Source organism: Ascaphus truei, chromosome 2, assembly GCF_040206685.1.
Source record: "Ascaphus truei isolate aAscTru1 chromosome 2, aAscTru1.hap1, whole genome shotgun sequence".
Taxonomy (NCBI): Eukaryota; Metazoa; Chordata; class Amphibia; order Anura; family Ascaphidae; genus Ascaphus; species Ascaphus truei.
In genome coordinates this window covers 181,179,081-181,189,040 of record NC_134484.1, presented here as the reverse complement: position 1 = coordinate 181,189,040, position 9,960 = coordinate 181,179,081, and the positions used below count along the sequence as shown (strand labels likewise).

At 49.8% G+C, this 9,960-nt stretch overlaps 1 protein-coding gene across 1 annotated transcript; it reads right to left on the bottom strand.

Annotated features, from left to right (window-relative positions):
- Window positions 1-8: 8 nt before the first annotated feature.
- NHLRC1 (NHL repeat containing E3 ubiquitin protein ligase 1) lies at window positions 9-2,019 on the bottom strand. The gene has a single exon (XM_075589056.1). It carries the CDS (start codon window positions 1,948-1,950, stop codon window positions 751-753), a length of 1,200 nt encoding a protein of 399 aa, XP_075445171.1. The 5' UTR covers window positions 1,951-2,019; the 3' UTR covers window positions 9-750.
- Window positions 2,020-9,960: the final 7,941 nt, after the last annotated feature.

The window sequence follows — 9,960 nt, the reverse complement described above, 5'->3', positions numbered from 1 at the left end:
AAATGATACTCTACACATACATATTTTATTCATATTAGGTTTACATTTCCTACCATATCAGTGAATTTTGTTTACGGTGTAGGCCCAATGTTTTAATTATAGACTCCAATAATAAACCCATTTATCTGTAAATTGCTGTTTATTTCTATGAGGAGCAATACAGTAATTGGGAAACACTATTATGCCAGTGGTGTCATACTGAAGACCAGACTTTTCCCTTGATGACCAGGGATAAAAAAGACCACCCTGTGTTTTAAAGACATAGCACAACTAATACTGCCTAAAAATATATTTCTCTTTGAATAGACAAGCTGGTTACTTAAAGCAGCAATCCCCCCTTCTCATTTGTTTTTTTTACCAGGTGGGAACTAGGGGGTCGGTCTGGAGCTGAACCTTGCTATTTTCAGCTCCGGGCTGCCCCAGGTCCTGAGATACTTAGCTATGAAGTTACCAGGTTTAAATTTCCTTCGGGGGAAACAAAATGGCTGCCAAATCTCAGACCAACTGATTAAGTTGCGGCTTCCTACTGGACGGTCATTTAAATCCCTTATAAAACCAGAAAGTAATACCGGCAATTTAACCAATAAGTGTCTCAGGAACCGGTGGGTCACAGGAGCTGAAAATATTGCGGTTCAGCTGTAGAGAAACACAGGTTCTAATCCTGTTGAAACAGGGGTTAGTTAGAAAGGATTACTGCAGTAACATTGTACAAAATAAGGTATGTTTTATATAAGCAAAGGTAAATACTGATTAGGGTGTAAACACCATCACAGAATGGTTTCCTGCATCTAACACAGCAATAGAACCATCCTCTAAAGCTGCTAATGCCACTGGATAGGAAAGGCCACTTGCAACTACATTTTTAAAGAAATTATATTCTTCCATTTTCTCTAAACAAATGACTCCTCTATTATTTACATCTGCAATCAGAACGTTCCCCTTTTGATCGAACGCCACCGCAGCCACGTGCACTGATAAAGGAAGAAATAAACTCAGAGCAAAACTATCAATTTGTCTTATGAGTTTCATCTCGCTACTTAAAAGCTTCACTCGAGTAGTGCTGGAATTCTTGCAGCTATGTCTCAGGTGTTCAACCACAACCACAGCTCCAGTTGTTTGACAAACCGCAATTTCTCTCGGATGGCTTAAATTAGAACAAATCTTTAGATGCTTCTTGATTTTCCCTTTTTTAAAGTCAGCAGCTATAAGAACAAGATCCCCAGCATCTGGGTCAGAAACTATTATTTCATTTTGAGGGTTGACACCTAAGCCCCACGGCAAAGAGAAGGGCTCTTTAATGACCAAAGTTCTTGTCCCTGAACGATCAAACACCTTAAGGGAGTGATCGCCGGTGTCTGTCACAACGATATAACCATCCAACGTTACAGCCACATCAATTGGGTAATTAATGTTGTTCAAAGGGTCAGCTTTTTCCCCAATTTGTTGAATACACTTCCCATTCATGGTGAACACGCTGATTCTTTTCTTGCCATCATGTGCCACGACTAGGCAACCGGTTTTCTTACACACTGCAATGCCAGTTGGGTTGACAAGTATGCCCCAGCCACCAAATGACAGGCCAAGGTTAAAACTTGCAGATCTTAGTTTGGTCATTTGATGGCTTGTCCCGTCTGCTAAGCCAGAGTCCAAATGATCAGGAACAACACGACTCATTATCTCCATCAAGTGAAGGATAGGGAGACACACACTGGTGTCCACGCTTCTGCTGGCCTGGCGACAGAAAGGGCACTCTAGCATCAGATTTCCTAGGAGACAGAGAGAAGAGACACATTCTTGGCACATAACATGGCCGCATGGGAGATTTCTAGGCCTATGTCTCAGGTGCTGGCTGTACTTTTCGAAGCAGACTTTGCATTCAAGTAGGTTGATTTCCGTTTCATCAAAAAAATCCTGTGCAGTTCTGATTTCCTTTAAAGCGGAGCACGACATTGCTTGTAGCTGTAATCCCTGACAATAATACAGAGAGCAGATCACGCTGAAAAGTGTCACATGACCAGACCGTATTAAGCAGACTGCAGTGCTAGCAGAACACGCACTTAGCTTTGCAATGTGTTGTATTATTATGCCACCTATTGGATTTGAAGAGAAACACAGCAAATAAAAATATTAATTGTGAGCACATTTGCATGTCTCATACAGGTCTACAACCCTGCTGTTAACCATGATCTCTTAGCATACACTGCAGGCATGGATTCTGGGAAATGACAATCTGCAAAACTCCGCAACACAGAGTTTATACAGTTGTTGTTAAGACAGAGCATTGTGTTAACTATAAGGCTAGGTCCCCGCTGCAGCCGGCGGCGCGTGCGCCTCTCACCAGCCCCGTACCTGCTCCCTGGCTGTCCCCAGTGCCTCCTCGCTTCCTGGCTCACTGCGTGCTGTGACGCGTCAGCCAGCAGGGGATACAAGTAGATTGTGTTCCCGACCGGCGACGCGTCACATGGTGCGCCAGTGAGCCAATCAGAGGCCAGGTATGTGACATCATCATTTACAAACAGCTCAGAGCAGGAAGAAAAGCCCCATTGTAGTTTCTGGGCAGATTTCTGCTGGCTTTTGGAGACTAAGCGCAGTATGTGTATTGTCTGCACCTAAAAGGCAGCATTAAAGCCCTAAAGGCAACTTGCAGGCATATTTTGATTTCGTCCATTGTACATCCAATAAAACTTTGGTTTAGAATTGACCATTCAGTGCTGAACAGGTTAAATGAGTGATTGCTGAAGCTGACATGCAAATGAGCTGGCTGCTTTTACCTTTTTGTTTAAATAGTATTTCTATTGAAGAGCTGAGCGTTACAGAAAATAAGACCAATAGAACTGGCCCCGCCCCCCCCCCCCCCCCATGGATGCGCCCACCTGACCCATTTTGGCCACGCCCCCGCACCTAAAAACAATCCCTACAGACCGCAGATCACGATGAAGTGCCGTGCATGCGCCGCCAAGACGCAAGGCGGGCGTGCAGGCGCGTGCAGTGGCACCTTAGCCTAACAGACGTTACTGCTAATGATATGCAAAAGCGATGTTTCCCTTTACAATGCAGATCCACAGAACTCTGTTAAAGTTAACACAGGGATTTAACAATGCGTTAGTCATAATTACATTTGCCATTAGTCACGTACAAACTCTTTAAAAAAAAAGCTTCACGTTACGTGAAACATCATGTTTTAAAAGCATTAAAGCTGCAGTTCAGTCTTTTTTTTTTTTTTTATTTTTTTTTTTACTTCAATAGTTTCATGTGGGCAATCTCTAATTACCTAAAGAACTGTATAGCTGCTGCAGGTCAATCCATTCTCCATGTATTGATCGGCGAAATTTGGTGACATAATTAGTGAAGGGATCTGGTTTTTTTTCTGCTTCTGTCCGTCAGTGGAAGCTCATGAATATTCATGAGTCTCCCAGTGACGTGTGCTCGCTCCCGATCTGCTGCTGTGTGGTGTCCTCCTTCTGCCCCGCTCCCTGTGGATGCCTCCCTGCCCGTGCGGCAGATGGAGGGGGTTTGCGCTGCCCCCGGAGGGGGGGGGAAGGGAGGAGCGGGTGATGTGTCCCCCTTCTGCCCCGCTCCCTGTGACTGCTTACCTGCCCGTCCGGGAGATGGAGGGGGGTTGCGCTGCCCCCGTGGGGAGGGGGGAGCGGGAGATGTGTCCCCCTTCTGCCCCGATACCTGTGCCTGCCTCTCTGCCCGTGCGGGAGATGGTAGGGTGGTTTGCGCTGCCCCCGGAGGGGGGGGGAGAAGGGGGGAGCGGGTGATGTCACCCCCTTCTGCCCCGCTCCCTGTGACTGCTTACCTGCCCGTGCGGGAGATGGAGGAGGGTTGCGCGGCCGCCGGGAGGGGGGGGGGTGGGTTTGCAGCAAGGTGGTGTGTGTGAGAGATATATATATATAGTGTGTGTGTGTGTGTGATATATATAGTGTGTGTGTGTGATATATATATATGTAGCCATGCATAATAATGACTGCGTACATCTTCCCTGTTGGCAGTAAGTCCTGGTAAGTACAGGCCTGCCAGCAGTAGTTATGGAGGTTTTCCCTCACACCCTGGTGTGGTGCCCTGTGTAAGGAAGGGAGTGGCTGTATGCTCTGAGTCCCTGGATAGTGACATCAGAGATGCGCCTGCCCCCTGAGGTATAAAGGGCACAGCACTGTCAGTTAGTGTTGTTGCAAGGTGGCAAGGAGTTAGCCAGCGGTTGTGTGAAGCAGCTGGTAAAATGTATGCTACGGCATAAGGGATTGGAGGAATACTTTTGTGACCCTAGTGCAGTAACTAGCGGTAGCAGAGTGACCAATCGAGTCTGTCTAAGCCACACTGTGTCCAGGGACCTGGTGCAGTGGTGATCTCCCTAGGAGAAAGGGAATCCCACTTCAATACGGCAGGGCGTACCTGGCAAAGGGACAGCACTGAGAGATGTGCGGCTAGAGCCGGCAGCTGCATGGGGCAGTCTGCTACATCCCAGTCTACAATAAAGATGTCGTGTTCAAAGAAACCCCCACTGTGTAAGTGTGAGATTACTCTGCAGTGGCAGTCACCACCGAGAAGGAGTTCTTCACCAGGACCATCTCCCTGCGGAAGCATAGATCCTGATGAGGTGGAGGCGCTGCACGTGAAGTAAGTTGGACTCGTAACCACTACCTCAGATACCTGTCCTGATGACATCCTCTAATAACACCAAGCGGGAGACTCAGGAGTCCTGTTACTTGCAGGTGCATCACCACACACGACCTTGTAATGGGGACCGGTTAGACCATACGGGCCAATGTGAGATTGGGTGGGTCAGACAAGGGGTGTCCAGCCGTTACAATTGGAGGCGCTGCTGAGATACCTGTCAACAGGACAGGCTTTTGCTAGGCACACATTAGGAAACAGAGAGAGTGTCTGCTGCCACTTTGTGCTGTGTGGGACGGAGCCAGGGGTAGTCAGGGAGATGCTGGAGCTGCATGCCGCAAAGACGCCTTGGGATCCGATAGGGGTTAGTGAGTCTGGAGCAGGGGGCTATTGCTGTTCTAGTCGCCTTGAGGTAGCGCTAGCGGGGGACGCCTGAAGGGGTAAACTGGTAACTTAGGGCAGGAATTCTGGAAGGGTCCGCACTAGGCTAGCCAACAGTAGGTCGACGCCCAAAGTACTGCATGGAAGAGCCAGAGTACTCTAGTCTCCATTCCAGACCACTTACCAAGGAGCACAGACTGGAGGAACGTGTTACAGTAGACACAGAAAGAGTGAGCCTAGCCTGAGGTAGTGCAAACACGAGTCAGATCTACGTTAGGTACACAAGGTGGTGCACAAGGCATGTTTATTGTACGGATGTGGTAGCTGCCCCGCAGAGCGGAGCTCCATGTACAGGAATGCAGTGTTCAACAATCAATAGAGACCTGTCGGAATGGAGGATCTGCACAGAGCAGAAGGTCCAGGATGGCAGGGAGAGAGAACCGTCGGAATGGAGGATCTGCACAGAGCAGAAGGTCCAGGATGGCGGGGAGAGAGAACCGCAAGAATGGAGGATCTGCATAGAGCAGAAGGTCCAGGATTGCGGTCAGAGGAAGAACACGCATATGAACTGTGCGTGGGTGAAGAACAAGCTACAGGAGAGACTCTTGTGTGTTTGCTCTGGAATGGCGTGAAAGCCGTGGCTGCGCCGTGTTTATCATGTTTTTGTTCTCGGGATGATACCCCTGAGAATAATGAGCATGACAGTGTGATCCGATGGGAGGAACGAAATGGACTTTGTTATACCCCAATTAACAAACAGCCAGACGCTACCTCAAATGGGAAAAAGGACAATACTTACCAAGATGGCGGTTCCCGCGTTCCCGGGATACCGCGTGGGCATGCTGCAGAAAGTCTTGCAACTTTGCAGTTTGCTAATTGTTGGCCAGGATTGGCGCCAACGAGAAAACTCCACCCCGATGGGGAGTTTGGCGCAAAATCTGGAGCCGCGCCCTCATGGACTATGACTCACTCTGCACCTGTGCTGGGTCAGCCTACTAGTCTACGAGACATCCCCCTAGTTTCAACCAGGGGGAGTGGTTTGCAGTTCAGCCGGATATTGATGGAGAAAGAAGGAGGAGGGGTTACCAAACCTGCCCCTGCACTCCAGTTGCGAAGAGCTGTTGACCAGTGCAGACCTTTGAAGCGAGTACTGCCACTGGTGAATATGGCTGGAGTCTCTGATAAAGATAAAAATTCCTTGATCACTACCCATCCTTACTCGGCTCCAGGAGGCTTCCTGGTCCTCCGGGTAGAGGGTGTGGAGACGGTGATGTGTCTCTGCCTGCAGTGCAGACTGCCGGGCGGAGCTGTGGGCACTGAGGGCCGATGTCAGCATTGTGGACTGCAGTACCTGTGGCCCATGCCGAGTTTTGTGCCGGTAAAGGCCGAGGAAGCTAAAGATGATGTCCCGATGTTAACTGCGGAGCTTCCGGGTGCATTGTGGCAAGAGGATACAGGTCCCGAAGAACGGGGACCAGGACAGGTTTTCAAGAGGGAGAAGACCAGTCATCGGAGAGGTGATCACCGAGGAGCCCATCGCCGGTCTCCTACTGGGATGCCTCGGCCGAATTGCAAGTTATAATCCTCGGACGAGGAGTGTGCTAGGCTGTCGAGTAAGATGGTCATAAAGAGAGACTGTCATACTATTGGTACGCCATGGAGAGATGCCATTCCCCGTGGTGTGGAGACACGGAGTCGAGCGTCTCCAGTACCGCGACCACCCGATCGCCGGAGTCCCACTGCCGTGGTGACTAGTGGATCGGAAGGAGGTCGATCCACCCCGACCCTGCGAGGTACTAAGATGACACCGTGCCTGTCGCAGAACCAGGGGGTGGAGGAGAAGGAGGAGCGAGTCCAGAGCCAGACTGGATCGCGCAGCAGACGGGCGTTGCCGGATATCCTCGTGGAGGAAGAGATCTCGATTGGGGATCCAACCCAAGATGGCGTCGCAGCCCGTGCGTGTACGGAGGTGATTCCAGATGACCAGAGCGGCATCGAGTGGGAGATGATCGCGCCTCTGCGGTCGAGCAGCGGAAGTCGTTCACCTATTGCCAGACGGAATCGGCGCTCGAGTCGGAGAGTGAAGAGCCCAACTGCCGGTGAGAAAGAGAGACTTTGTGCCGAAGCCGAGACAGGTATTGCTGGGGAGCAGGTCGTAACTCTGCCTATACCTACGGTTCGGTCCCGTCCCCAAACCCCGTCCACACCCAAGGTTAGCCCCAAGGCCCTAGCTAAAGCCCCTGTCCCCGTCACTATTTCATTCGGGTCCAGTTCTAGCTTAGGGTTGTCCGGGGAGTCACGGGGTCCTTCCGAGGATCGGACTGGAAGCCTGGACTGGGGAACTTCGGATGATGGGTCGGAGGGAGGAGGGAGGATGTCCCGACAAGTGTCGGTATCCAGTGATTGCCCTAGTGTGCTAAGCATTACCGTTAGAAACACCGCACAGTACAAAGGAGTTGTTGAGCGATCTGAGGGTACGTCCGGGGTATCTTCGGGTGGGCCTGATGAGGAGTCGATAGAGGAGTCTATAGAACCTAGCTCCGAAAAATGGAAGGAGACTAGGTGGTGGGCCCCGTTGTACGAGGGGTATGTAGCCTGGTTCGACCGCACCCGATTTATCCTAGAGAGGGAGGGGGTGGTTGATCACTGGTGGGCTGCCGGGGACTTTGATGACGAGGCATACCTTAGGGCCCTAAGGGTAAGGTGGGATCGTATCCAGGCAGGCCTTATTATCCCTAAGGGGTCCGCAGGATTGGATGACCCGGTAGAGACCGATGAGCCCCTGTCATGGGTGCTGCCCGGGGCGGCTGGAGAAAGTAAGTTGACCAGGGCTTGCCGAGCTGAACGGGCTGTTGCGGCAAAATACAGAAGGTCGCATGGGCTTGATTACCCGTATTTCCCCGAACCTCTAATGAGAGAGATAGAGGAGAATAGGGAGAGATGGCTTAAAAACGATATCCAGCACTATATCGTAGAAAAAGGGGGCGCCATTAAAGGAATTCAGGCCGAGCAGAGGGTGTCCCAACTTATGTGGGTCTGGAAGATAGGACGCAGTGTGTACATGCACAAAGTGGTGTATTGCAATGAGCGAGGGATACCACGGGAATACAGCATGACTGTGCATGATGCCGCGGGGCGGGAGGTGAAGAAGCCAGATCCTCGACATTATTATTGAGTGCCAAATTAGAGTGGTCTGCTTTTTCTTTAGCGCTCCCTGCTGGTCAGTGAGTGAGATGGGCTTGCATTATTATGTCAATGTGATGATGTTTGCCATGTTATTTGTGTGTTCTTTTGCAGTGTTTCCTGGCGCAAGGTACACCAAATTTAGGTCCCAGCCGGGACGGTGGGTATTAACCAGGGGGAGTATGTAGCCATGCATAATAATGACTGCATACATCTTCCCTGTTGGCAGTAAGTCCTGGTAAGTACAGGCCTGCCAGCAGTAGTTATGGAGGTTTTCCCTCACACAGTGGTGTGGTGCCCTGTGTAAGGAAGGGAGTGGCTGTATGCTCTGAGTCCCTGGATAGTGACATCAGAGATGCGCCTGCCCACTGAGGTATAAAGGGCACAGCACTGCTGGTAAAATGTATGCTACGGCATAAGGGATTGGAGGAATACTTTTGTGACCCTAGTGCAGTAACTAGCGGTAGCAGAGTGACCAATCGAGTCTGTCTAAGCCACACTGTGTCCAGGGACCTGGCGCAGTGGTGATCTCCCTAGGAGAAAGGGAATCCCACTTCAATACGGGAGGGCGTACCTGGCAAAGGAACAGCACTGAGAGATGTGCGGCTAGAGCCGGCAGCTGCATGGGGCAGTCTGCTACATCCCAGTCTACAATAAAGATGTCGTGTTCAAAGAAACCCCCACTGTGTGAGTGTGAGATTACTCTGCAATGGCAGTCACCACCGAGAAGGAGTTCCTCACCAGGACCATCTCCCTGCGGAAGCATAGATCCTGATGAGGTGGAGGCGCTGCACGTGAAGTAAGTTGGATTCGTAACCACTACCTCAGCTACCTGTCCTGATGACATCCTCTAATAACACCAAGCGGGAGACTCAGGAGTCCTGTTACTTGCAGGTGCACCACCACACACGACCTTGTAATGGGGACCGGTTAAACCACACGGGCCAATGTGAGATTGGGTGGGTCAGACAAGGGGGGTCCAGCCGTTACATATAGTTTGTGTGTGTGTGATATATATATATATATATATATATATATATATATATATTGTGACATAGTCCAAAGATGTTAGGCAGCTTTCTGCCCCATTTTAGGTCAGAAAGTGCAGGAATAGTTAAAAATGATCCGTTCCACAGCTTCCCATTAACGCAGGCAGCTGGATGGAAAATCCAGACCACAGATTATAATGGCTCTAGTTCTCCCTCACCTGCTCTTCTAATCACATGCACAGGTATTTAGAGCAGAGAGGTTTTGCATTTCACTCTCTCTCCTTAGAGCCTGGAGGCTGGGGGTATCGCTGCTCCCCTGTTTCCAGTGTCGGGGTTGACGGCCCCTCCACGTATCACAGTACCAGAGGATTTGCCTGGACACCACAAACAGATAAGACAAAACAAATGGTTACTGCTGTTGCTAAAAGACTGTGCTGTATCTTGTGACCCTAAATGAGAGAGCATTGTTTTAAGCTGGGGAACCAGTTTAGTTGGCCAGCAGCTGTTAGAGAGACTGATTCTGATGTGTAGTTAGATCCCTGAAAGGGATAGGATTTTGCTTATATGATTTTGGTTTTATTTCTTGAAATAACAGTGTGGGAAATATTGTACACTGAAATATGTGAACTGCTGAATGAAAGTATCTGAGTACCTCTAACCTTCACATGTTAAAGCTGCAGTACCTTACTTGGATGAAAATAAAGCAGGCAGAAGCCTGAGTTAAGCAGCATAATACTTTGCATGATCCTGTTTGTTGTATAATTAACCCTAGAAGACTGTGTCGGGAAGA